This window comes from Rhinoderma darwinii, chromosome 11, assembly GCF_050947455.1.
Source record: "Rhinoderma darwinii isolate aRhiDar2 chromosome 11, aRhiDar2.hap1, whole genome shotgun sequence".
Lineage (NCBI taxonomy): Eukaryota > Metazoa > Chordata > Amphibia > Anura > Rhinodermatidae > Rhinoderma > Rhinoderma darwinii.
In genome coordinates, this window is record NC_134697.1 from 39412188 (window position 1) to 39439501 (window position 27314).

The 27314-nt window shown below is 41.9% G+C and overlaps 1 protein-coding gene across 4 annotated transcripts in view; it reads left to right on the forward strand.

Annotated features, from left to right (window-relative positions):
• Nucleotides 1-27314, forward strand: part of JMJD1C (jumonji domain containing 1C) — a 250851-nt gene that overhangs the window by 207938 nt on the left and 15599 nt on the right. For 3 of the 4 annotated variants that reach the window (XM_075841132.1, XM_075841135.1, XM_075841136.1), the window contains 9 exons: nucleotides 1272-1396; nucleotides 3170-3313; nucleotides 3621-3780; nucleotides 4242-5923; nucleotides 10354-10523; nucleotides 11065-13271; nucleotides 16149-16350; nucleotides 19261-19475; nucleotides 22850-23002. In XM_075841132.1, the coding sequence (XP_075697247.1) occupies nucleotides 1272-1396; nucleotides 3170-3313; nucleotides 3621-3780; nucleotides 4242-5923; nucleotides 10354-10523; nucleotides 11065-13271; nucleotides 16149-16350; nucleotides 19261-19475; nucleotides 22850-23002 (5058 nt within the window). The remainder of the gene's footprint in view (nucleotides 1-1271; nucleotides 1397-3169; nucleotides 3314-3620; nucleotides 3781-4241; nucleotides 5924-10353; nucleotides 10524-11064; nucleotides 13272-16148; nucleotides 16351-19260; nucleotides 19476-22849; nucleotides 23003-27314) is intronic. The other variant, XM_075841133.1, reaches the window with a different exon arrangement.

Here is a 27314-nt window from a genome sequence, read left to right on the forward strand (position 1 = left end):
CAACGGGTGAAGCACAATACTACTTATAAATGCTTATTATTAATGAAGTTTATCTAGTGACCGATTCCCTTTAATACATTAAAAATGGCAGCACAGATTTGTGGCATCAAAAATACCACTGTGGTGTAGGAAAACGTAATTTTAAAGGGGTTTTCTGAATGTACAAAAAAAGTGGCCAATGGTGGGAATGCAATAAAACAAAAATGACAGTTGCTCCGGCGTTCCAGGGTGGCCGCTCCGGTCTTACCTGCAGCTGTTCATTGACAAAGATGACGGCACAGGACCAGCGATCGTGTGGTTTATACGGGCATGTAATCTCTGCAGCTTTGTCAACTGAAAGTGGCGGGGAGGACCGGATCAGCTACGCTGGAACACCAGGGGACCTGTCGGGTGAGTAATGCCTCCTTTTTTTGTTATATTTCATTCATTCCCCCTTGCCCACAATTTTTTTTTATTTTTTTAATTAACTCTGAAAACCTCTTTAAGGCCACAATCACACATTCAGAATTCTGTCAAGATTTAGGCACTGATTCCCCGCCAAAATCCTGACCGAATTCACTCCCATTCAGCCGACAATGCATGTGAATGGGATATTTTAAACCACATTCACATGCTCAGAGAAATATCCACGCGAAATAATAAACGTGAAGCGAATATTACATTCCGTGTTCATTGTGAATTACAACGGGGAGAGTTAATGTCCGGGTCATCGGCGGATTTCTAGCCTTAGGCTTCTGTAATTTAGTTATAAAAAAAAAAAATGGAATTAAAAAACAAGTAACATTCTCTAGTCAATTCTAAATGGTTTATTTTTGAAGTTTCCATAAATATTTGCATCATTTGGTTATTTATCTTTCATGTTTTGAGGCACCTGAGAAGTTAAACCATAATAACCACATTGCATGTCATGGTCCCAGTCACTGAAGCTGTTTTTACAAGTCTCCTGTATTTCCCTGGCTGTTCTCAATGGGAAGTGGCTTGACAATTAGGAATTAGATTTTTATTACTCTTGTCAGCTACAGCGCCATGTAATAAATGACTTAATCTTGACTTGAGTCGGCTAAAGATTCATCCTGGTGTTGTAAAAATAAAATAATGTAATGGTGACTCATAGACATGTAGAACTTTAAGCATTTGTTTGTGTGTCTGCTCCAAATGTGTCAGTATCTGGAAACGAAGCCCTGTATGATGTAACTGTTGGAAGGAGATCAAGAAACCTTCTGAGACGTGGATTTCCGAGTATCTAAATGTGTCATTGGTTTTTTTCATAGGACCTTATTCCTTAAACGGCTATCGAGTGAGGGTGTACAGACAAGACTCTGCCACCCAGTGGTTCACTGGTATAATCACTCACCATGACCTTTTCACCCGCACTATGATTGTTATGAATGACCAGGTAAGTGGAACATTACTGGCACATACCAGCTGCTTGTCCGTGTAAATCATGTCCATAGCCTTTTCTTATATTGGCGATGGCTATAGTATTTTTATTTATTTTTTTAATTCTATTCATCTGTATTTTTTTCTTTTTTACTCTTGGTATTTTCCCAAAATTGACAACCAATAATGGCGGTTGTTGTTTTTAGAGTTTATTTCCATTTGTAATTTTTATGTTTGGTGTTTTTGCAAAAATGAAATGTTGGCTTTTGGCAGCAATTACGAAAGTCACAGCAAAAGACGCAACAAAAAAGTAGTGTAAATACTCACTTATAGAGGTTGTCGTGACCAACTCCAGTGTAATCTACGAAATTGTGTAGCAATATGGAAGCATGGAGAAGATTCTTTACTGTTCTGTGCTCTAGGAAGGAGGGGCGACCACCGCTGCCATGGTTACCACACCGTTTTCCTAGAAACCGATAACGGCTGTAAGATTTTTTATAACGGTGTGACAGAAGAGGACAGCACAAGTATTTGCATTTACTTGGGATTTTTGGGAAAAATTCTTTTTGATCATGTTTGGTCTCCGTGTGTTGGTTTTAGTGACGTGCACTGTGTAGGTGTGCCCTGAAATAGCCAGCGGTGTAGCTTTAACATGTGCCTGATTAAACAGGCCAGGAATATCATTTGCATTAAATATTGCTTTGCTGCTTTTGCATTTCTTTATCCCTTTTTTGGCAAACATTTTGAGTTCAAATTATTTAGTCCTTCCTATTAAAAACATTCTATTGGTCCTGTAACTTCAGAATAAGGGTGGATTCACGCGTGGCAGATTTTGTTGCAGAAATCTCAGCGACTGAATATCCGCTCCATTTATTTGTATGGGGCATGTAGAAATCCATGCACCTTCAGATGAATAGAACTGATTTATCAGTGGCGGAAGTTTCTGCAACCAAATCTGCCGCGTGTGAATCCGCCCCTAATAGGTTGGGTTTTTATTTGAAATTGTCTGAACAATGCAACAGATTCCAGCAACATAGATACAATTAATAATGATGTATACTTGGTAGAAGTGCTGGTGTTGGAGACTTTAACCTGCTCCACTGTTCATGACTGTTCTTCCCTCAAGCAATTTGACATAATCGATATTCAGCCCAGGCAATCCATTCCTATAGGATTCACTGCAATTCTTAGTAACCTTTCCCTTTTGTAATGATTTTGTGTGAGTTAAAAAGGATGGTCTAGAAATCCACAGAATTAAAAAGGCTGTTGTCGCAATAAATAAAGAGCAAATGAATGCTTTAGATGCCGGATTTTAATATGGATGTGACCATATAACCAGCTAGGCGATAGTGGTGGGAAAAGAACCAAAGAGCCCTCCATTGAAAGAGCATGACGTCGTCTTTACGTGCAGAAACTGTTCATTGGTTCCCAAGCGCAACTCTTAGGGCTTCATTAGAAAAGCCAATCATCAGCCAATCGAGCGTTCTTATAAACGCTCATTTGTTGGCTGATCACATCTTTTGTGTTTCCGTATTTTGCACTAGTGAGAACAAAATTTGGAACAGACGTTTGATTAAATGACCGTAACCTGTGCCTGCCCGGTACGCCAATGGTTCTGCCCTAAACGCCATGCACCCCCAAGTGATGAAGTGGCATGGTGCATCTTACCTAAAGAAGTTTCGGATAGTGATCTACATTCTTATTTCATATGTGATTTGTAAAGCGTTTGATTCTTGACCTTGAGTTGCGGAAGTACTAATGGTTGCCATGTTTGTGTCTTTTGGCCCAGGTTCTAGAGCCACAGAATGTTGATCCTTCTATGGTTCAGATGACCTTTCTAGACGACGTTGTATACTCTCTGCTAAAAGGTGAAAATATAGGCATCACAAGTCGCCGCAGGTCGCGCTCCAACCAGAACTTCAACACAATTCATGTACGTGTTTCCTATTACATAACCGTATGAGAGATTGTATATTTCCTCTCTGAGGAATGTGTGATGAAATGCCAAATTTAATTATCAGGTTTTTTACAGCCGAGCTGATAGCAGATCAATGCACAATAGGAGACTACAAAGGAAAAGTGGAGTTGTTGCCCAGAGTAAACAATCAAATGGCAGCCTTTATTTTTCACAGACCCTTTGGGCGCAGCAGCTCCACTTTTTCTTTTTTTTTTGCACTAATTTTTGATAAATTTAACTCCATTTTGTTGCCTGTGTGTACTGAATAACTGTCTTTTTTTAGGGTCATTATACACGTGCACAAGCAAATAGTCCTAGGCCAGCGATGAACTCACAGAGCTCTACGAAACAGAGTCAGCACCGAAACGCCCGCTTAAACAAGAGGAAAGGTTCTGACAGCAGCATGCCGGATGAAGATAGGATTAAAGAAGAAAGATATGACGGTACTGGTAGGGGGGGGGGGGGGGGTATGCAGACCTTTATGGTTTGTAATAACACTCCTGAGCTTGGAAAATGCAGAAACTATCCTGAAATTTAGCTGTAAATGGATGGGTGGGAATTGTGACTGCATGTTAGTAAAACATGTGCAATGTGAAAACCTACTGTGTAATCGAATAAAACCGCAAAAGTTCTCATATCTTGTTTTGTAAATGACCTTAACGGCTTTTATATACTTATAGAATATATGTATCTTTTTAAAGTGTCACTATTGGTTTGGGTCCGGGTGCCAAGCAAGACGGTGTACCTATAGGCTCATAGACTGTCTGAGACTGTACACTTCTTACCCCACCAGGACTCTTCTAATTGATCTGGATGAAGCACAGTTATCGATTTCCCAATTGAACCACATAGAAGATGTCATCCGGACAGGCACATAAACTAATGTCTATATTTCTATTTGCAGAAAATGTGAAGAGGAACAAACATTTTCACAGCAAAAGGAGAAAACCCGAGGAGGATGAAAAGAAATTAATTCTGAAAAGGCTGCGCACAGACAATATTTCAGACTACTCCGAGAGCAGCGACTCAGAAAATTCAAATAAAAGGATAATAGATTCTTCCTCTGAGCAAAATTCCGAGAACGAGTTGAAAAGCAAGAATACTTCAAAGATAAATGGAGACGAAGGAAAATCCCAAAGTAGCGAGGGGGCTGAGGAACAGACACTAATAGATAGACATTCTCACTGGGATGAAATACAGGAAGATAAAAAGCATCAAGAAGCAGAAAGGCTAAAGTCAGCTGACTTACAGCTGCAGAAAGAAAACTCTCAGTTCCTCCTCTCTGAACAGACAGCACTTTATGAGCAGAATTCCAATAAACTGCTTGTCCAAGATGGCGTGGTTGAGCGGAACAACACTACCGAATTGTTACAGACTGATCAGCTTATCAGCAAACCTCCCACGCCCAAAAATTCTATCGTCTTAACTAACGAAAACAGTTTGGACAAAGCACCCCAGGAAAACAGTTCAACTAAGTTTAACACGCAGCCCAATGCCAAGAAGGAGCTACAAGGCAATGACTTGAAGCAGTCATTTGGCGCCATCAATTTTTCCATTGCAAAGAAACCGGAATCTGAACATGGTTGGACTGACAATGTTAACAATAAAACAGATTTGGCACTTTCAGGGGTTTTAAAAATGCCCCAGTCTATTCATAAGGAGGTGAACAGCAGGGAGAAGATCCACCACACCTCTGTCATCGGTAGCACGTCCTTAACGGATGAACAGAAGAGACTTCAAAAACAGGCTCTGGATGCTCTTAAGACAAAGCCACATATGTCTGAAAATTCGAGTAGAATAAAATATAGTTCTTCTCCGGATATTTTGAAGTGTCGCCCCGTCCACTCTCCAGATTCCGTGAGTTTCAAGTTGAACTATCACAATAATCATAGTTCTGTAGTTGCTAGACCCCTTAGTAAAATGGATTGTGATACGCACAGGTCCAGCTTCCATCCAGTGACGTCAAGAGCCAGTGCGATTGAATCTACAAAAAGTCCACTTATTATAGACAAAAATGAGCATTTTACAGTTTACAGGGACCCAGCACTTGTTGGACCAGATACTGCAGCTAATCACCTTTCTCCTTATTTGCACCAGCACAATTTTTCTCTTCATTCTCCAGCTCATCGAGCATGTTTACCTCCAAACAACCACCATCCAGCACTAACAGCTAATCCTCATATGTTAACGTCCTCTTCAAACCAAACGCCTATGACTGCTATAAATGCCCATGCACTGGGTGGCGCATCTCACCATTCAGTCCACCATCCTCACTTACTACCTACGGTGCTATCTGGTATGCCTCCTGGGTCATTGTTAGGCGGTCACCCTCAGCTAGAGACTGCACATGCCAGCAGCCTTAGCCATTTGGCACTTGCACATCAGCAACAGCAGCAAATGTTACAGCACCAGCCACCTCATCTTCTTGGCCAAGCTCACCCTTCAGCTTCTTACAACCAGCTGGGACTTTATCCCATCATTTGGCAGTATCCAAATGGAAGTCATGCCTATTCTAGTCTTGGCTTACCTTCCTCAAAATGGGTTCACCCAGAGAACCATGTCAATGCAGAGGCTTCAATAAGAAGGGTGAGTGCTGTCAGCATAACTTTTTCTGGCTTGTTTACATAGTTACACGAGTATTACATCCACAATAGTTCAGTTAGGCTTCGTTAACATCTTCGCTAGGGTCCCGTTCCGTCAGATATTTCCGTCGGAACGAGACCCTGACTGACACAACTGAAACCAAAGGTTTCCATCACCATTGATTTCAATGGTGACGAATCCAGTGCCAATGAATTCCGTTTGTCTCCGTTGTGCAAGGGTTCCGTCGTTTTGACGGAATGAATACTGTAGTCGAGTATGCTATTGATTAAAATGACGGAACCCTTACACAACTGAGACAAGCGGAAACCATTGGCACTGGATCCGTCACCATTGAAATCAATGGTGATGGAAACCTTTGGTTTCAGTTTGTGACAGTCAGGGTCGGAACGGGACTCTAGCGCAGATGTGAACAAAACCTTATGAAGTTCTTATACAGGGTTACCGAGTCTTTCATCTGATAAACTGCATATCTATGAGATTTATTAGGATCTGTTACAAAATCTTTTTATATTGGTAACGGCACCTAGATCATTTGTTCCCACAATCTCGGGGTTGGCATTTGTTTTTGTATACCTAGACTTCAATGTATGCAGCCCATGCATGGAATCTGCTATGTAAACAGTTGTGTGTACACAAGTTAGCTGAGCAAGGCAACGGCTTGCGGTTTTTGATGCAGTTTGTCTTGCAGTTTTTGACTGCTTTTTTTTAATAACCTACAGCTAAAACCGGGAGTGGCTCCAAAAGGAAGGACAAGTTCTAGAGAAAAGGCTGAAACATCTCCTCTTTTGAGTCAACTCCCGTGTTTGGCTCAAAAAAAATGGATCGAAAACGGCATGTGTGATTCCAGTCTAATACTGATGTAACGAAGAACTAGTTGCTATTAGATGTCCACGCATTATGATGGTGCAGCCAGACCTCCTGGGTGCCTACTATTTGCCACAATGTGGCTTCATTAGGGCATGGAATCTGTTTATTAAAGTTGAGCACCTTACATCTGGAGCCGACAATCGTTCTGATTTATTACACCTTGTTCACACTGCATTTTTAGATTTAGTATTTGTTTTGGTGTTTTTTGGATCCAGCTTTGGTTTGGGCTAAAATCTGCGCTATGTACACCCACTTTGCAGTGACAGGGTCTAGATACGTTCTGTATATTTAACTTATATATGGTAGAGATCCCACTATTAGTTTTGGCTTTCAAATACTGACCGAAACGCAGCAGTGTGATCGCGGCCTTACGTTGTATCTTCATAGATCTGTGTAATGTGAAGGTGACAGACTCCATTTACCAGTGCACACCCAGGCTGTGATATTGAGCAGTATATGCCGATGTGCTGTCATCCCTCCGTAACCTGGGAAAACCATTATTAGCAGAACTGACTTTCTAGACAGGTTTGAGATTCTGCAGCTTCTATCTCTGGGACGTCTGAAGAGGTCAGAAGCGATCATTAAGGGAAAATAAACCGTTTTTCAGCGTTTAGCCGCACGCTCCCAGATTCTCAATCCTGCTGATTGCTAAAGGGTCTGTCCCTGAACTTGAATTGCTGTTTAAAGGAAAGTGGAAATAAAAAGCCTGGCATGAGGTAAAGCTAGTGTGGTTCTAATCGCATCCTTCTGGAGAGGCAGGCCAACGTAAACATCTGGCCGGGATAATTTACACCATGCATATTTTCCATATGTAGTCATATATCATTTTCCTATTACTGTTCTAAGCTTCGAGTTACATAAACTGCCCTGAGTAATACAGAGTGGACTAAAGTGCAGCACATTAACTGATTCTGCTCAAGATACTAAAGGCATACATTGGTTTTGCAGTTGAAGGCAATCTATTGTTCTCTGTGAGCAGCCATTTTAGACTAGGGAGAGGCTGACTAGTATTCTTGTATGATAGGAAGTCCAGAATGATACCCCATGATCACTGTTTTATTACATGTCCTATTCTGAAGACCTCCAGAAATCTTTACATTCATGTGTGATTGATGATCGCAGCTCTTCTTCTACGTTTTGCGTTTGGTACACCATTGAAATCAATCAAAGGGATTTTCCCATGAAGGACATTTATGACCCATCCACAGGATATGTCATATAGATGCAGGTCCCACCTCTGGGGCCCGCAGCTATCTCTAGAACAGGGCCCCCTAACCCCGTTCTAGCTTTTGGTGCCAACGCTGCCTCCCGGCCACTTCCTGACTTTATGGTCGGGAGTTACTCAAACAGCGTATCCCACGGAGTTACTCTGTTTCTGTAAGTCCCATATAACTGAATGGTAATTACGGAAACGGCGTAGCTCACATGCTAATCTGCTTCCGTAACTGCCATTCACTAGTACAGGAGTTACGAAAACGGTGTAGCTCAGAGAGATACGCTGTTTCTGTAACTCCCGACCATAAAGTCAGAAAGTGGCCGGGAGGCAGCGTTCGCACCAAAAGCCTAGAATGGGGATTAGGGGGCCCCGTTCTAGAGAGAGGTGCGGGTCCTAGAGGTGGGAGCCACATCAATCTGACATTTATGACACACCCTGTGGATATGTCATAAATGTCCTTCATGGGAAAACCCCTTTAAAGGGAATGTGTTGCCAGAAAAACATGTTTTTTTTTTAAAAATTAAACATTTAGTGTGTGGGTGATTAAACATTGTTCAAATTTTTTTTATTTTTTTCACGAGTCAGGAAATATTATAAATTAATCCTAATTTATAATACTACCCATTTTTGGTCACTAGATGGAGCTATTCCCAAAATTGAAGCATTGCAACATTGGGTTAAAAGCCCTCGCTCTAGTGAGCTCTCAGCATCCCCCCCTCCTTTATCCTGGCTAGTGCCGGGATAAACGAGGGGTTTGAACGGTGTAACCTCCTACACTGTGTGTCGCCATTTTTTGAGCTAACACAGTGTAGTAGGTTTACATACAGTAGTAAACACACACAAACACGAACATACATTGAAATCTCTTACCTGCTCCTGCCGCCGCGGCTCCCTCCGGCCCGTCCGCTCCGTTTGCTGCCGCTGGTCCAAGTGCACAAATCCGGAAGCCGCGACCGGAAGTAGTAATATTACTGTCCGGCCGCGACTTCCGGTCCACAGGAAAATGGCGCCGGACGGCGCCAATTTCGAATTGGACTGTGTGGGAGCGGCGCATGCGCAGTTCCCACACAGACGCCGTACACTGAAGTCAATGGGACGGGAGCCGTTCACAGTCCCTATGGGACTGTGGCTGCCGTATTCCATGTCTGTGTGTGTCGTTAATCGACACACACAGAAATGGAACAAAAAATTGCAGCCCCCATAGGGAAGAAAAAGTGTAAAAATAAGAAAAAGTAAAACACAAACACACAAATGAATATAAACGTTTTTAATAAAGCACTAACATCTTTAACATATAAAAAAATAATTTGTGATGACACTGTTCCTTTAAGTTAAAATTTAAGCTCTTTTAGACTCCATATATAGATTTGCCTTTTTTTTCTTTTTCTTTTTCACTAGATGTAACCGTGTCCTTTTTAGTATTTTGTGGCTTTACTATCATAAGATACAATGACTGAAAGTGTGAAAACATTGTAAGTGACTCACCTTTGCAGCCTCATGATGGTGACACATGACACTTTTTACACCACAATTGAGAGGCTTTGTTTCACTTCCCTGTTCAGCGTTGCTGTGGGAAGGCAGACAAAACACATTATTCGCTTTTTAATCATCGGGCTAAAGGTGTTATCGCACCGTGAAAACGAGCGCCAGTCAACAGGACAGCTTGTTGATCAGCGCTCATTTGCTCCTTTTACTATGAGCTATGATCGGTTATGTGTGGGGCCGAGTGATCGGTACTACGATCGTTCATCCCTGTACATTTCCATTATATCGGTATCCTATCCCCCTGTTTAGGGAGATGTGCTGCCAACAACGACAATATTTAATTCTGCATAAACCATACGTTCAGCCAATGAACGAACGTTTGCTCGTTCATCGGCTGATCGTTGCACTGTTTACACAAAGCAATGATAGGGAACAAGCATTTATTCTTGGCCTGTGTAAAAGGGCCTTTAGATTTGAGTTTAATGGTGTCTGATAAAGCTACAAAAAAACGCATGTATTTACACAGTTGGCTTCTGAAATTTACATCAAGGAGCGTTTCTAGGAAATATGGGGGAATGAGGGGCCGTGATCTGGATTATAACCCGCAGGGCATCCATAACGAATTTGAAGTATTACTTTAAAGTATACAGCACCCTGATAATGGTAACATGCAAACAATAGAGATAGAAGTACATGACAAAGTATATTTTCATTTTACACGTGTGTGCGTGTGTGCGCGTGTGTGTGCGTGTGTGCGTGTGTGTGTGTGTCCTTTTTTTTTTTTGTCATTCCGGATGAGACCGAAGCAGCGCGTAGTTATGCATTTGTTTATTCCTCTTTGCAGAACACTGCCAGCCCCTGGTTACACCAACCCACACCCGTGTCTTCAGCAGACGGCTTACTATTGGGTCACCTTCCTGTGCGTCCCTCCAGTGCTGACCCCCTAAGACCACTTAAACTGGTAGCACATTCAAGTCCACCCTTGTCTAAACAATCAACGGATCATCATAAAGAGTATGTAGTCAAATCCCCCCCTTGTATGGTATATCATGTATGAATAAGGCTCTGTTCACATCTGCGTTGGGCTGACGTTCCGTCGGAGGTTTCCGTCAGAACGGGACCCTGAACAGACACAGACGGAAACCAGAGATTTTCGTCTCCATCACCATTGATTTCAATAGTGACGGAGCCCGTGCCCCTGGTTTCCGTTTGTCTCTTTTGTGCACTAGATCAGTCGTTTTGCTGGAAGAAATAGAGTAGTCGACTACGCTATTGCTTCCGGAAAAACGACTGATCCGGTGCAAAAAAGAGAGGCGAACTTAAACCACGGGCACCATTGAAATCAATGATGAAGGAGACGAAAACCTCTGGTTTGTGTCTGTCCAGGGTCCCGTTCTGACGGAAACCTCCGATGGAACGTCAGAACGGGACCCCAACGCAGATCTGAACAGAGTCTAATGCATTTCTTTAGGCAATAATACAGACGTTTGAGCATCTAGAATAAAATATTTACATTGTATAACTTCCTTACTTATTCAATCTTGTCTCTTAACAGGGACTTGGAAAAGAAGACATTTAGTGAACCATTGCGCTCTGTTACTTTAGCACCTGTAAAGTCTGAGCACGAACACAACCGAACACACTCGGGAAAAGATGGCCATATACACAGACATTACATGGAGCCTGTTCTGAGCCACACTAAGCTTCAGCGCCCAGCTCTGGACAGCGGAGAGAGGCAGAGCAAATATAAGGATGAGCATAGGAGAATCCTTCAGGAAAACATCGAAGCTTCATCCTTCTCCATGAAAATCAAAGCACATGAAAATGAACGCGAGAGCTACGCTAGAGTAACGCCCATAGTTTCCTGCAGCCCAAAAACCCACTTGGTAAAACAAGAAAACAATGTGGAGCGTCCCATCTCCGATTTGTACAAAATTAAAAATTCAGTGTCTCAAAGTTTGCCACAAAGTAATTATTTCACTACACTATCTAATAGTGTGGTGAATGAACCGCCTAGGACATTTGCATCGAAGGAAGTGGTAAATGTGTTCACGGAAAAGCAAAATGCCAACCCTCCTTCATCCAATTCTTCTAGTATTAATTCATATATGTCCTCATTATCTAAGCCACCTCCCTTAATTAAACACCAACCTGAAGATGGATCAGTAAGTAAATTAAATGAACTGCTTCCCCAGCAGGTGGCAACACACACAATAACATCTTACCGAGGAGATAGCAGAAGTCCAACCCAGCTGTCAGTCTCCTCCTCAAATGCACTCCGCAGCATGCCCGCCTTACACAGGGCCCCCGTTTTCCATCCCCCAATTCACCACAGCCTTGATAGGAAGGATGTTGGTTATAGCAATCTTTCTCCACCAACCCTCACTCCAGTGCAGCCTGTAACTACTGGAGGTAAAATCCAGGAACTTCAGAGACCTCCAACTCTAGTTCCTGAGCCTAAGGAGGGTGCGGCAAATTACAAAAAAAACACAGACAAACCTGTCCAGGAAATTTGGAAAACAAACGATAAGCAGAAACTTAGTAAAATTGAGTGGCTGCCAGAGAAAAATAATGTGAAGGTACCGTCGGCAACCGCCTCTGTCATTGTCCGCCCACCGTCCAGTGCAAAGTATGATCACATGCTAGTAACTCAGGCAGTCACCAAGGAGAGAGTTGGTGAGAGATCATCAGCTGGAATCCATCAATCAGATTGCACAAAGCCTTTGGAAACCAGAGAGACTACAAGGATTACCCAGCCACTTCTGAACTCCGACAACGCTCATGTCCTCATTGAGAAGAACACTCGCGCTGCCTCACACAACATTCCCAGTTCATCGCCACCTGGAACTAATATGTGCAGCACGAAAACTGATGTGACCACCTCTGCCCCCACAACCACAAGCGTGTCAAGTTGCAGTGGATCAGAAGTAACTTACTCTTTATCCAATGCTGTTTCAACTTGTACAGTGATAGAAAGCACCAGTTCAATATCTGGAAATCATACTGTGCCACTAGCTCAAGATGGCTGTGTCAACGCCACAGCTTCAGCCAGTAGCAAGACTGCAAGTGCAATTCAGCCCAACTCTTTATATCCTGCTTCAAGTGATTTTATTCATTTAAAAAAGCACAAGGCGGCTTTGGCTGCAGCTCAGTTGAAAAGCACGAATGCCAATGATTCAGAGATCAATGCTGTGAAAAATCAGACCTTTCCAGCCTCCGGCTCTCCAGAAAGCAACACACCCTGCAGCTCAACAAACACAATAAGCTCTAGCGGCATTGGGCAGGCTTCCCAATGCAGCCAGCCAAACTACCACACCAAATTGAAAAAGGCCTGGCTTACCCGGCACTCGGAAGAAGATAAAAACACTAACAGTAAGCCAGAAAGTGCAGGCAGCACTATGGTCTCTGAAATCATTAAGCCTTGTACTGTTAATCTGATTGCTTCAACGTCTAGCGAGCTGCAGAATAACATAGACCTTAGAGTGCAGGATGACAAGTCTCCCAAGGAAGATAGGCTTACAAGAAGGAGGGTTAAGAGGACTTATGAATCTGGCTCTGAAACTGAGGACTCTGATGAAAGCGAGAGCAAGTCCGGACAAAGGCAGAAACGTCAGCCCAAGCCAACATACAAAAAGAAGCAAAATGATATGCAGAGGCGAAAAGGTGACACAGACAAAGAGGAGGAAATCAAACCCAATGGTATTCTTAGTCGCAGTGCCAAGGAGAAAAGCAAACTGAAGTTGCAGAGCAATAGTTCCAGCAGTAAGTATCAGACGCTTTCCCGGCATCATGTGAATAGCATGTGTTTTTATTTATACCAGAGCCTGGTTCCTTTTGTTGATTGTTCTTGGATCCCGTCCACGCCGCATTCCGATTTGTGCGTTTTAGTTTTTCTTAGGTACAAACATCAGGAAAGTTCAGAGTGATCATGGGAATTCTTAACAGATAACATCAGACTTAACTATGTCACTTCCCAAATTAAGCCGTAGACTGGAGGCTATAAATACTTTGTGAGCAGTGCAGTACAGTAAAGACCACGGAGGTGAAAGAACTTGGTGCACTTTCTCATATAGGACGATTCTCCTTTAACGTTTACTGACTGTTGATGTGTTTTCAGTACTTCGATTTTAAGGGAAACTCCAGAAAGTCCAAGATACAGTGCAGCATAGGGCCTTGCCATATGTACGGAGATAGTCTCTTGAATCAATTCTTCTAGTGTACGGTACCTCTGTACATACCACATCCTATGGAGCGTGGCACAATTATTATTTTTTTATCACATTTGTACAGAGTTTGACAGGCAGACAAAACCTTTAGATGAAACGTTCATACAGAGGCAGACTAAGGTACATTACAGCTTAGTACAACTCGGAGGAACTTGTAACTTCGTAGTCTGCAGGATGTTGAGGCAGCATATACAATAGCTTAGTATTTTATCATCATAGTATATTGGTTTTATTCACCTGAAGCGCCTCGCGTGTCCTTCCCGGTTTTACCGTACATAGCGGATAGGAGCCATTTACTATAAAATCTTAATGAAATGCACAAAAGAAGTCATATTTCATGTATGTGGATGGCATCTTGGGTTGTGAACCACCGTGGTTTTAAACGGTAGCCGCCTGCAGTTATGGATCTCGACTGTTCCTACTGATCACTCAGAGCCTTTCCTCTCATCCAGTTTATGATGATCATATTGAGGAAAGGTCCTCCTTACAATGAATTCTGTATCCCTTCAACCTCGGATGGGAGTCTATAAGAACACCCACCATGTAATGCACATAGTATATTCATTTTTTCCTCTAACCACACTTCTGAGTGTTAAATTACCAAATCTTTTCATATTTAGGGATTTGCAATTAAATGTTAAGCAAAGACAGGCTGTGACTGAAGCCGCATTCATAAGTCCCCCCCCCATCACTTCATGAGTAAATTATTGCCATATTTTTACAGACTGCTCCAGCAGTGATGCGTGCTGTAGGGGAGGTTTACACTCCCGAAATTAGTCAGTGGACTGTTTGTCTTTCTGCCGGCTATTTTCTGTGTCTGAACCCGACTGCTGCTTGAAATATAATCGACCTACAGCTATTTTTGTTCTGTGGGCAGTCAGATTGTTGAAGTAGCAATTAAGAGGTTGACATGAAAATTATATAATGAATGAATACACTGCTACATAAATCGCTTGTCCGTAGCCTAGTGGGGTCAGGACAGATTTCTGTAGCTTATTCGACTTTTTTATTGATTTTGGTCAGAAAATTGATGTGTTAATTCATATTAAAATAAAGCGGAGTCTGGGCTTTAGATTAGGAATGTATTTGAATCATTGTATTTGCCCAGACTTCATTATGGTCGGATGGACCTCTGCAGCTGACAACTGTCAAACGTGCAACTTTTGAGGTCTAACTTCCGTGGCATTTGGGTTTCCAGAGCTGTGCCACATTCCCCAATGAGGCTTCTGCTACTTGCACATTGAGAAATATGGGCCTAGTGCAGTACTAAGTCACTATGGTTTACGTAGATTCAGTGTATTTACTCCTAGTGAGTGAAGGGTAAGACGAAGGCCTAATTAACGCGATTGTAGTGGTTTTGCGGTTCGGAGAACCACTAATCCATTGCGGTCCATTTGTCTCCAAAAAACCTTCACTAGTACATCCGTGTCTCATCCGTATTCAGGGATTCACCAAAAACAAAAAAAATGCAGTGATGGTCATGCACGATGGGCAAGTCCAAGACACAAATATGGTCTGTAAAATTACATATCCTGAGTTTTTGCGGCCAATCTATGATCTATGGACATCGCGGTCTGTTGCATGGAGTCATAGAAATGAATGGGTAAGTGCTATGCGCCAAATTGCGGATAACACACAGAAAACTACGGTCGTGTGCATGAGGCCTTACACTGGATATCTAGTAACGTATACTGCAGATACGTAAAATAGGAGAAGAGGAATACGTTTGTGACCAGTTTACACCGTTCTGTCATGTCCTATATCTGCCACCATGGGTATTGGATATAAGATGTTTATACTGGTGTGATTATTCTGTCCTGGATAGAAGTGTTACGTCTCAGGATGAGATTTGCCATGTCCGTTAAGGAACGCAAGGCTCTCTGTCCTATAGGAAGCCAAGTTTCTATTAATTGATAGTTCGAGGTATTCCAGTGGTTTCCGTATCTCCCATGTAGTAGTATGGAACAGCTGTGCGCTTGTTGGACAACTCAATGTGAACGTGCCAGCGATCTGTAGTTGGGCATTAAAGGTTATCGTCTGGAATTACTTTAATATCCTGAAGACTTTTTTGTTATATTTATATATGTATTTTTAACATGGACGTCATTTTTTTTTTTTTTACATTTACGGCAATTAATGGAGCTGGAAATATTGTGTTCGTGACCTTTCGATAATGAAGGCTTTTCGCATGTGAACATGAGCTTATTGTTATATCCATTTACATTCTTCGGTTCCTCAAAATAATGAGTTTTTTCGACTTATGCCTGCCTTGTTGAGCTGCTCGGCCATTTTCATTTCCCTTAGAAAATGATGTTTTTCTGCGAACTTCATCCTCATTAGCACCAGTTTCTACATATGCAAATGCCACCCTTGTCTCATTTCCTTGCTGACGTTCGTTGTGATGTGGTTTCAGCAGGCATACCTCGTTCAGTATTAAAAGATTGGCGGAAAGTGAAGAAACTCAAACAGACTGGAGAATCCTTCCTGCAGGATGACTCTTGCTGTGAGATTGGACCAAACTTACAGAAATGCAGGGAATGTCGTCTGATCCGCACCAAGAAAGGAGAGGAGTCCACACATTCTCCAGTTTTCTGCAGATTTTATTATTTTCGCAGGTAATTCGGAGTCTGCCATGTTGTGGTGCTTATTTATATTTCATCAGTGTCTATTACATATTTTGCTATCATGGTATAAACGGTGTACTCTATTAGTCATAATGCATAACTCTGGAGGGACCACATCAGATTTCCAGTTCTTAAAGTGTACCACCACTTTAGTTTAAATCTTTATAATATGTTAAGTAACTTTTTCTTCTTCGTTTACACACAAAGATACATTTTGAGTTGGTTTCCCCATAAACAGTGACCAGATTAGCGCCTTCAATTCACTGTTCTAAAAACCATCTGTCTAGTCTTAGCAGAAAGTTCTCTTTCCAAAGGCAAACAGCAGAATTTGAAAACCACTACATAGATAAATAGTATTGAGAGCAAAATAAGGAAAGCAAAGAAGTTGTAAAGTTTATAAAAAAATGTTATGCACATTTTAAGTGAAATCGAACTTAAAGTAAATGAACTCCTTTAGGACCTAATAAATCCAGAATAAAAACTTCAGATTCCCAATTTGCTTTTCTTTTTGGATATCTCAACAATTTACTTACATTTCTATCACCTCAACCATAACATTTAGGAAGTAATGCTCTATATTTTAGGGCACCTATAAGCTGCTGTGCTAGAAGAGGGGTGGGAGTCTATATTTACACCGCCGCCCACTAATCGGCCCTGATCGGAAGATTTTCTCATATGACCTTAATCTAATGCAGTAATTGGAATCTTTTAGGCCACTGATCTTTAATTTGGGTGAAGGGGTTGTTTTAGTGTGTGCCAGGGCACCTATGGATTCCCCTTTTCATTCTGCAGTAAAATACTGCAATCTTTTTTTATACTCCACCAACCACATTCAAAAATTATTTTTGGGTGACGATGGCTTTTAATAAATTTTGACGATGTACAGTTAAGAGCTTGTTCACATCTGCGTTGGGGGCTCTTTAGGGGCCTCCGTCACAGATCTGTCCAAAAATACAGTAAACTATAATGCAGCATGCTGAGCTGTTTACATTAATACCACGAAAACCCAATGGAACCCATTAAAGTCAATGAGTTCCTTCGGATGTCAATGATGTCCGTCACACGACGGAACTGAAGCTTTCTGACTGAGCGGAGCAACAGAAACAATGATGCAGGTGTGAACCGGCCTTAACTTGGCAATCAGAATACACAAACAATTCTGACTTGCAACCCAGCTCCTGCCAGAACAGAAAGCTTTAGGGCCTCTGGGATGGGGAATCTTCTCTCACGCTGGCCCCCGAGTCCCTCCTTATTGTTGCAACAGTAGGATCAAAAGCACGTAAGTGTTGAAGATCTGTAAAGTCATTCCGCCGCTCTCTGTTTACGGGATAGGAAGGCGGCAAGAGAATAGGCGCACGATGTCCCCTCTGTACCTTAGTTGAAGGGGACCAGAATCTGAATAGGGACCCTCTATGTTGGTTAGTTTTATAGGAACCCTTCTTCTCTGTGTATTTCCCTGGTAAGATACTTAGAGGCTCTGTCACCAGATTATAAGTGCCCAATCTCCTACATAATGTGATCGGCGCTGTAATGTAGATAACAGTAGTTTTTATTTTGAAAATTGATAGTTTTTGACCAAGTTATAAACAATTTTAGATTTATGCTAATTCGTTTCTTAATTACCAACTGGGCGTTGTACAGAGGAGTGTATGACGCTGACCAATCAGTGACCAATCAGCGTCATACACTTCTCATTGTTCCAGCCCAGCTTCTTTCACTGCACAATCACACTGTAACAATACGCTGGAATGATAAGTGTATGACGCTGATTGGTCACTGATTAGTCAGCCTCATACACTCCTCTGTACAACGCCCAGTTGGTAAAAAGTAATAACACGCCCAGTTGGTCATTAAGCAGCTAATTAGCATAAATCTAAAATTGTTTATTACTTGGTTAAAAATTAGTTTTTCAAAATAAAAACCACTGTTATCTACATGACAGCGCCGATCACATTATGTAGGAGACAGAGCACTTATAATCTGGTGACAGAGCCTCTTTAAGACCTCTGCGTTGTTCTATGCACTTCTAAAACAACATTACTCATGGGTTATTATCTAGTATGATAGAGCAATAAGAAAATGAAAGTGGTTTTCCGGGACTGAGATCAATGATCTAGCCTTAGGATGGGTCATCAATATGAGATCAGTGGCGGTCTGAATGGGACTGAGATGCAGTACCAGGCACAGCCACCACCAAATGTACGGAGCTGTGCCTGGTAAGTTCAGAAGAGACAGCAGCGCTCGCCAGAACTGATGGGTGGGGGTGCTGGGACAGGTCATCTATATTAAAGTCCTGGAAAACTCCTTTAAATATGCCAGTGAAGAGATTGGTAAGAGGAGCCAACTAGACCCCTTCGCCACAGGAAGTCGCAGGACTTTCTTCCAAACATAGAATAAAGATGAATATCCACTAGAATAAGTAAGGGCATTATACGTAGTCATTCTTCGTTTGACTCAGAAAGTATACATATCTATTAAATATGGGTTTATTTAATATTGTAGGGGATGGAAAAAAACTAGTGTTTTCCAAGGCTCTCGCTTTCTGAATTACCATGTCATTAAGGCCATACAACAAACCATTGGGAACATCTAAATGCCAAGGATACGGTGTTCTTTACAGTTATTCCAGGATAACATGTCCTGTTCCCTGAAGTAAGGGCTGATCGGCGCTGGCTGCCTGTATAGTCATGTGTTAGATCTGCCCAGAAATGCCTGTTTTGGTTTAAAGTAAAATCCGATGTAGTGTTTTAGAAGTGCTATAAACTCAGAATAGTCTGCTTTATCTTTATTACCGAGACATCCAGTACACGATCAAAAGTTAAGACAGAGATGGATCGTCTGTGCTCACACGGGGCAGAATGCTGCTGGCTCTGAAACAATTATTTTTCTGCTGTGTTTCAGGTTATCTTTCAGTAAGAACGGTGTTGTTCGAATAGATGGATTCTCTACCCCTGACCAGTATGATGATGAAGCACTGAGTTTATGGACACACGAAAACTATGAAGATGATGAATTGGACCTAGAATCTATTAAGTATATCTTGGGTTACATCGGCGATAAATTCTGTCAGATGGTGACGTCTGAGAAAGCTGCTGTGTCTTGGGTGAAGAAGGATGGTACGTGCAGCCTCACACTGTGCCGACTGGCATGTTTTTATATAGAGCTGGATTCTCACATCCAGTTCACACATTATTTCTCTGTAAATACTGTGTGGGAAATGTCTGCAGCCAGGAAAGTAGGGAAGAGGAAGGGATGCTGCAAGTGTTTCAGCCAGCAGGTTTACAAACTAACGGTGGCAAATTCAGTTATGTTTCCACGTCTGGATGAAAGGGGATAATATTGTGGTTATAAGTCAGAATTTTCATACTGCAGTGATAGTAACATCTTGGGTTTATAAAGATAATAGAAATGTATGGGGAAGAGCAATCACTCGTCCCCTTGATCGGGGCTCGTTTCCCCAGCCCATATTGGCCGGTGTAAAAGCACCTTAAGGCTCTGTTCACATCTGCTTCAGGACTATCCATTGTTTGTTCCATCGAAGGAGCAGAACACAAGAGAAACCGGATCAGTCACATGCCAGAAACCAATGGTGCCTGATGGATTTCATTGACTTTAATGGGTTCCGTCAGGTTTCAGTCACAGTGTCCATCGTTTTGCCTGACAAAATAGCAAAGCATGTTGCACTTTTGGCTGTCAAAAACGTCAGTCTGCGACGTAGACTCCTAATGGAGCCTCCGACACAGTTGTGAACAGCCTATGACCTCATTCAGACATTACAGATTTGGTTAGTATTTTGCATCAATAGTTTGAAGCCAATATCAGGAGTGGAGGCAAAGAGGAGTAGTATAATTCTTTCCATTATATTTCCCTCGTATTTAGGATCCACTTCTGATTTTGGCTTCAAAATACTGATGCAAGATACTGACTAAATCTTCAATGTGTGAATGAGGCCTAAGGCCCCATCCTCTCATTTTTGTCATCGACTGCTGCAAAACTGCTTTCATTACATTTAATGGTTTGTGAACAAATGAAGTCCAGTGTAATAAATGATCATGAAATTTACCCAAAATTAAAAATATCCTTGTTAAAGAGGCTCTGTCACCACATTATAAGTGGCCTATATTGTACATGATGTGATCGGCGCTGTAATGTAGATTACAGCAGTGTTTTTTTATTTAGAAAAATGATCAGTTTTGACGGAGTTATGACCTATATTAGCTTTATGCTAATGAGTTTATTTAATGGACAACTGGGCGTGTTTTACTATATGACCAAGTGGGCGTTGTGGAGAGAAGTGTATGACGCTGACCAATCAGTGACTAATCAGCGTCATACACTTCTCTCCATTCATTTACACAACACTAGCGATATAGCTATATCACTATGTGCAGCCACATAAACACACTATAACATTAATGCAGTGTCCTGATAATGAATATACATTACCTCCAGCCAGGACGGGATGTGTATTCAGAATCCTGACTACAGCACAGCGAGATCTCGCTGTAAATGACAGCTTACAGCGTAATCTCGCGAGACTACGCCTGCTATGCTGTAAATCACAGAGAAGTGACAGGAGTCTGAATACACGTCACGTCCTGGCTGGAGGTAATGTATATTCATTGTCAGGACACTGCAGTAGCGTTATAGTGTGTTTATGTGGCTGCACATAGTGATATAGCTATATCGCTATGTGCAGAGTAAATGTATGGGGAGAAGTGTATGACACTGATTGGTCAGCGTCATACACTTCTCTTTACAATGCCGACTTGGCCAAAAAGTAAAACACGCCCAGTTGTCCATTAAGAAACTCATTAGCATAAAGCTAAAATAGGTCATAACTCCGTCAAAAATGATCGTTTTTCTAAATAAAAAAACACAGCTGTAATCTACATTACAGCGCCGATCACATCATATACAATATAGGCCACTTATAATGTGGTGACAGAGACTCTTTAAAGGGAATGTGTTGCCAGCAAAACATGTTTTTTTTTTTTTTTAATTAAACAGTTAGTGTATTGGTGATTAAACATTGTTCTAATTTTTTTTTAGATTGGATTCAATTTATAATATTTCCCAGCACTGGTCACTAGATGGAGCCATTCCCAAAATTGCAGCATTGCATGTGGTAAAGCAACCACATTGCTTTATGCTGCAAAATTGGGTAAAAATCCCTCGCTCTAGTGAGCTCTCAGAATCCCCCCCTCCTTTATCCTGGCTAGTGCCGGGAGAAACGAGGGGTTTGAACGGTCTAACCTCCTACACTGTGTGTCGCCATTTTTTGAGCTAACACACAGTGTAGAAGGTTAACATACAGTAGTAAACACACTGAAACACGAACATACATAGAAATCCCTTACCTGCTCCAGTCGCCGCCGGTCCATCCGCTCCGTCTGCTGCCGCTGCTCCATGTGCACAAGTCCGGAAGCGGCGACCGGAAGTAGTAATCTTACTATCCGGCCGCGACTTCCGGTCCACAGGAAAATGGCGCCGGACGGCGCGCATTTCAAATTGAACTGTGTGGGAGCGGCGCATGCGCCGTTCCCACACAGCGGCGTACACGAAAGTGGATGGAACGGGCCCCGTTCGCAGTCCCTATGGGACTGGAGCTGCCGTATTCCATGTCTGTATGTGTCGTTAATCGACACATACAGAAATGGAAAAAAAAATGGCAGCCCCCATAGGGAAGAAAAAGTGTAAAAATAAAAAAAAGTAACACACAAATTAATCCAAACGTTTTTAATAAAGCACTAACATCTTTAACATATTAAAAAAATTTTTGGGGTGACACTGTTCCTTTAAAGCTCAACTAAGAGCTGGAAAATCTCCCAGGAAATATTATTCTAGGGAAGTAACGATCTGCTAGAATGGAGAAGCTGCAAAAAAAAAATCAAACCCTCATCTGCTTTCCTGTAGATGTACAGACTGTTGGGAAATCTGCGGTACATAGACAAACCATAGAACATCATAAATGGAAGTAGAGGTCTATAGATTGCTACTGAAGCCCATTGACAACCACAAAGAATTTATTTTACCAGCAGTGGCCCTTTAACCGGCTGAAATATTCTTCTCGCTCTTCTGTCTCTTAGCCAATTCAGCTAATGAAAGTATATTAAGAGATTGCATTTTCCGGCAGTTCACTAATCTGAAGCCCATTGTACACTTTGACATAGTCTGCTGAGTGACCACAAGTAATAAAGTGCATGACGAATACCAGAAATAGCTGCAGAAGAGCATACAAATTGGAGGGAGCTAACCACTAGACAAAGCTTGTCCTTGGACTGTAGAAATGAAACATTTGAGGGATTAATATGACCTCTTGGTGTTTTTCATTTTTGTATCCTACGAGGCACATACTCAGCAGCTGATAGGTTTCTGGGCATATTTTTTATCTATCAACCAAGGTCAGTGACCAAAGAAAAAAAGCTCATAAAGCAAATGTTTGTACAGAGCAGATGTTCATGTTTTTCTAAATCATTCTGCATTTCAGCAAAAATAGCCTGGAAGAGAGCAGTGCGAGGAGTGCGGGAGATGTGTGATGCCTGTGAAGCCACCTTGTTCAACATTCACTGGGTCTGCCAGAAATGTGGATTTGTGGTCTGTCTGGACTGTTACAAGGCGAAGGAAAGGAAAAGTTCTCGAGGTTAGTCTGCATGAAGCGCTCCATTCTGTGTAGTGTTTACCCTGCAGAAATGCTTAGGAAGCCGTCCACTGCATAGCTTCTGTATCTAGTGAATTGCTATTTTTGTACTGGAGCACCCCCAACCCCCTAAGTCTGTACAGCAACTTCCTTCTGTTTTTTTGTTTCTTTTCCAGTCTTTTCGGAGAAAGTTTTTCTGAAAAATTGCTGTTTTTATGGTATTGTCTAATAGAAAAAAATAGCTTAATGGTCTGAGGTGTGGACAACCAAGTCCTACCTCATCAGTGTGATTATTTAACTTCTCTCTATGGCAGCACACCATTAAGAAAATATGTATGTGTGGTTTGGAATGGGGCCCAGACTTAGGGCTTATTCAGACGAACGTATAATAGGACTGTGCAACATGCGTGATTTTCACGCGCCTCGCACGGACCTATGTTAGACTATGGGGCCATGCAGACTGTCCGTGAGTTTCACGCAGCGTGTGTCCGCTGCGTAAAACTCACGACGTCCTTTATTTGTTCGTTGTTCACGCATCACGCACCTATTGAAGTCAATGGGTGCGTGAAAATCACGCGCAGCTCACGGAAGCACTTCCGTGTGATTTGCGCAACAGCAGTAAAAGGTATGAATGAAAACAGAAGAGCACCACGTGCTTTTCTGTTTACAAACATACAGAGTGTCATAATGATGGCGGCTGCGCGAAAATCACGCAGCCACGCATCATACGGGGATGACACACGGAGCTGTTAAGTACCTTTTGCGCACGCAAAACACACACGTGTAAATTCGGCCTTACAATGATACTGGCTAGTGTTGTAGCATGTTTATGCTGAAGAATTGGTCATTAACCCCTTAATGACCGCCGATACGCCTTTTTACGGCGGTCATTAGTGGGCTTTATTCTAGAGCGCTGCTATTCTACGGCGCTGCTGTAGAATAAAGTAAACAGAGCAGGGAGTGTCAAATCTCCCTGCTCTCAGCTGCTAGAGGCAGCTAAGGGCTGGGGGCGTCCCTGCTCTGCCGGGTGAGATCGATATTAGTATCGATCTCACCCGTTTAACCCTTCAGATGCGGTGCACAATAGCGAGCACCGCATCTGAATGGTTTTGGAGAGAGGGAGGGAGCTCCCTCTCATCTCACTGACACCCGGCGATAAAATCGCCGAGTGTCTGTCTCTTCTATGGCAGCCGGGGGTCTAATAAAGACCCCCAGGTCTGCCTGGAGCGAATGCCTGCTAGATCATGCCGCAGGCATGACCTAGCAGATGCCTGTCCGTTTTAAACGGACAGGCAGTAATACACTGCAATACAAAAGTATTGCAGTGTATTATCATAGCGATCGGAGGATAGTGAAGTCCCCTAATGGGACTAGTAAAAAAGTAAAAAAGTTTAATAAAGTTAATTTAAAAAAAAAAAAGTGAAACAAAAAAAATGAAAAACCCACTTTTTCCCCTTACAAACTGCTTTACTATTAAAAAAAACTACAATAAAGCAAAAAAAGTTACACATATTTGGTATCGCCGCGTCCGTAACGACCCCGACTATAAATATATAACATTATTTAACCCGCACTGTGAACGCCGTAAAAAATAAAATAAAAAACAATGGAAAAATTGCTGTTTTCTGTTAATCCTGACTTAAAAAAAATGTGATAAAAAGTGATCAAAAAGTCGCATCTACTCTCAAATGGTACCAATAAAAACTGCAAGTCGTCCCGCAAAAAACAAGACCTTATACAGCTATGCCGACGCAAAAATAAAAAAGTTACAGCTCTTCGAATGTGACAATGGAAAAATGTAAAAAATGGCTTGGACATTAGGGCCCAGAATGCAAGCAGGGGGAAGGGGTTAAAGTTGAGTAAAAGGGGGTTGTCCATGATTAGAAAAGTGGGTATGCTTTTATTTTTTCCAGAATCCACACCTTTCAAGTGAATGGGTCGAAGCTGCAATACCAGACATATCCTTTGGTCGAGTGTGGTGCTGTTTTGGGGGGGGGGGGGAGTAGGAGCAGAAGGGTCACATAAAAATTTAAAAACGCTTCCGAATGTCGTTTTTTCTTTTTTCACTGTAGTTATTTAATGTATGTCTCAAGGATATATAGTTGGCGCATAACTCCGTTGCTTTAAGTGCATTTTAACCCTTTAGTGACAACTAATTTTAGTTGTAAGGACCAGCTGTTCTGGCATGGTCTTTTGCTATTTTATGGTGTTTACTGTGTGGGACAAATAACGTATTAATAATATTGTATGGGTCATTACAAATGCAGCAATACCAATGAAGTGTCGTTTTTTGGGTTTTTTTTTCCGTTTATTTTCCATAATAAAACATAGTGTAAGAGAAACTTTATTTTTCAATTTCTGTAAAACCACTTAGAAGTTGCATTGACCGTGGCATCTGAGGGGTTAAACGCCGGGTCATGGAGTAAAAAAACAACCTTATTTATGACGATCAGAGAGCAGGTGTGATCGGTTGATTGGGGGGATGATATGAATAAAAGTCCATGTTAGCCCTTCCCCTGGGGGTCATTTGAATAGAGGGACAAGAGAAGGATCATAGATACCCCTTCTCACCCTGTATGCTGCCAGCACGTCCCCCTCTGCTCCTCACCGACTGGTTAGAGCTGCAGGTACAGCTCCCACCTCAACCTACTCTAGCTCAGGCTAGATCTTGACTAGAGCTGCCGTCACAATCTTGTTTTAAAAAGGCTCTCATCACTTTAATACTTCTATCTCCTACCTAATCTAATAAATGCTTTGTTGTAGATAACTACTGTGTTGTTTTTGAAAAATGTTTATTATTGACCATGTTCTTATCATTTTTAGATGTATGCTAATTTTTTTTTCGTTTAACCAAGTGGTCGTTGTAAATAAGTGTAGAATGCTGACCAATCGGCGTCATACACGTCTCTTTATTCATGCCCATCTTTATTCACAGCACAGCGTGATCTCGTGAGATCTTGCTGTGACATTACTTCCTCCGCAGTTCCTTCACCGGAGCATGGGAGAATGACCAGACATTGCCTCCAGCCGTGCCAGGACGATTATCCTCCTCAGCCGCTGTCCTGGCATGGCCTCTTTAAAGCCCTGTTCTAGCCATAGCTAGAGCCTCCAAAAGTGGCATCTCTCTCTGCACTTCCACTTCCCGTGCTGTGCTTGGAATAGACTGTAAGGTCCTTTTCCTGCCGCCTGAGCACAGCTTGGGATAAACCGTTAGGTGGTTAAAATGTATATGATGAAAAATATAGATTTTGAGTAGTTTTAGATCTATAAACTGCATCTAAAATAATAATAGTAATTTCCACACCTGCCCATTTAAACACCTTCTACACCTCAATACTGACTTACTGTCGACATGTCATTAATGTACAGGGAATAGGCATGATTGGATAAGTAGATCAGACTGTTTAATAAATCATTTGGGGTTTTTATGGGGTCGGTATATTTTAGTCAAATTAAAACGTGAATCCATACTATGGTAAATAGAATTGATTAAATTCTTGTAAATCTAATGACCTGTGAGTTCTGTGAGAATGATAGTAAAAATAGGAAAAGAGCTTCCGCCGTTCAGAGCAGCAGTGTAAATTACCTGTCAAAATACTATGATTAAGCGAAGACATCACAAGACAGGGCGTATCACTGTAAATAACCTGGTAAGGATGTTCATTGATCCAAGGGCACCCTGTGCACAGACGCACCTTATACTGTTGGTAATTGCCAAGGTCAATTCATAAAGTTTAAAAATAATCTACCAATATTCAGAGTAATATGTCTCCATAAAACTGGCGTAGGCGACCAAATGTCAATGCAACGCTGGGGCAGATTTACTAAGACTGGCGTTTCGTATGCCAGTCCCAACTATCTGCTCCACTGGAGTAAGATGTGACTGATTTAGGAGGCATACGCCTATTAATAAATTTGGTGCATCTTCCGCTGGCCGAGACCGTGCGCCATCCATTTACCATCTGCCCAATCGGACACAAAATAAAAATATATACTCCCCTCATCGCTCCTCCCCTCTGGGTCCCTTTTGCATGCTGCGGCTCATACAAGGTCCTGACGCTGCCTGCCGTCTGTATGTTATATGAGCTGTCATGCTAAGGAAACTCGTAGGGGTGAGGTGAGAATAACTTTTTTTTTTCATTTTTAATTGTTTACAGGGGAGGGGGGCAGGTGCGTAATTTTTTTTTTCTTTAAACTTGTTAACATTTTACAAGGGAAAAAAAGGAGTTATTACAGTATAGACTGAATACAATGAAGTGTATACAGGCCAGGTACAGGATATATAAAAAAAATAAAAATCACAACCTGTTGTATC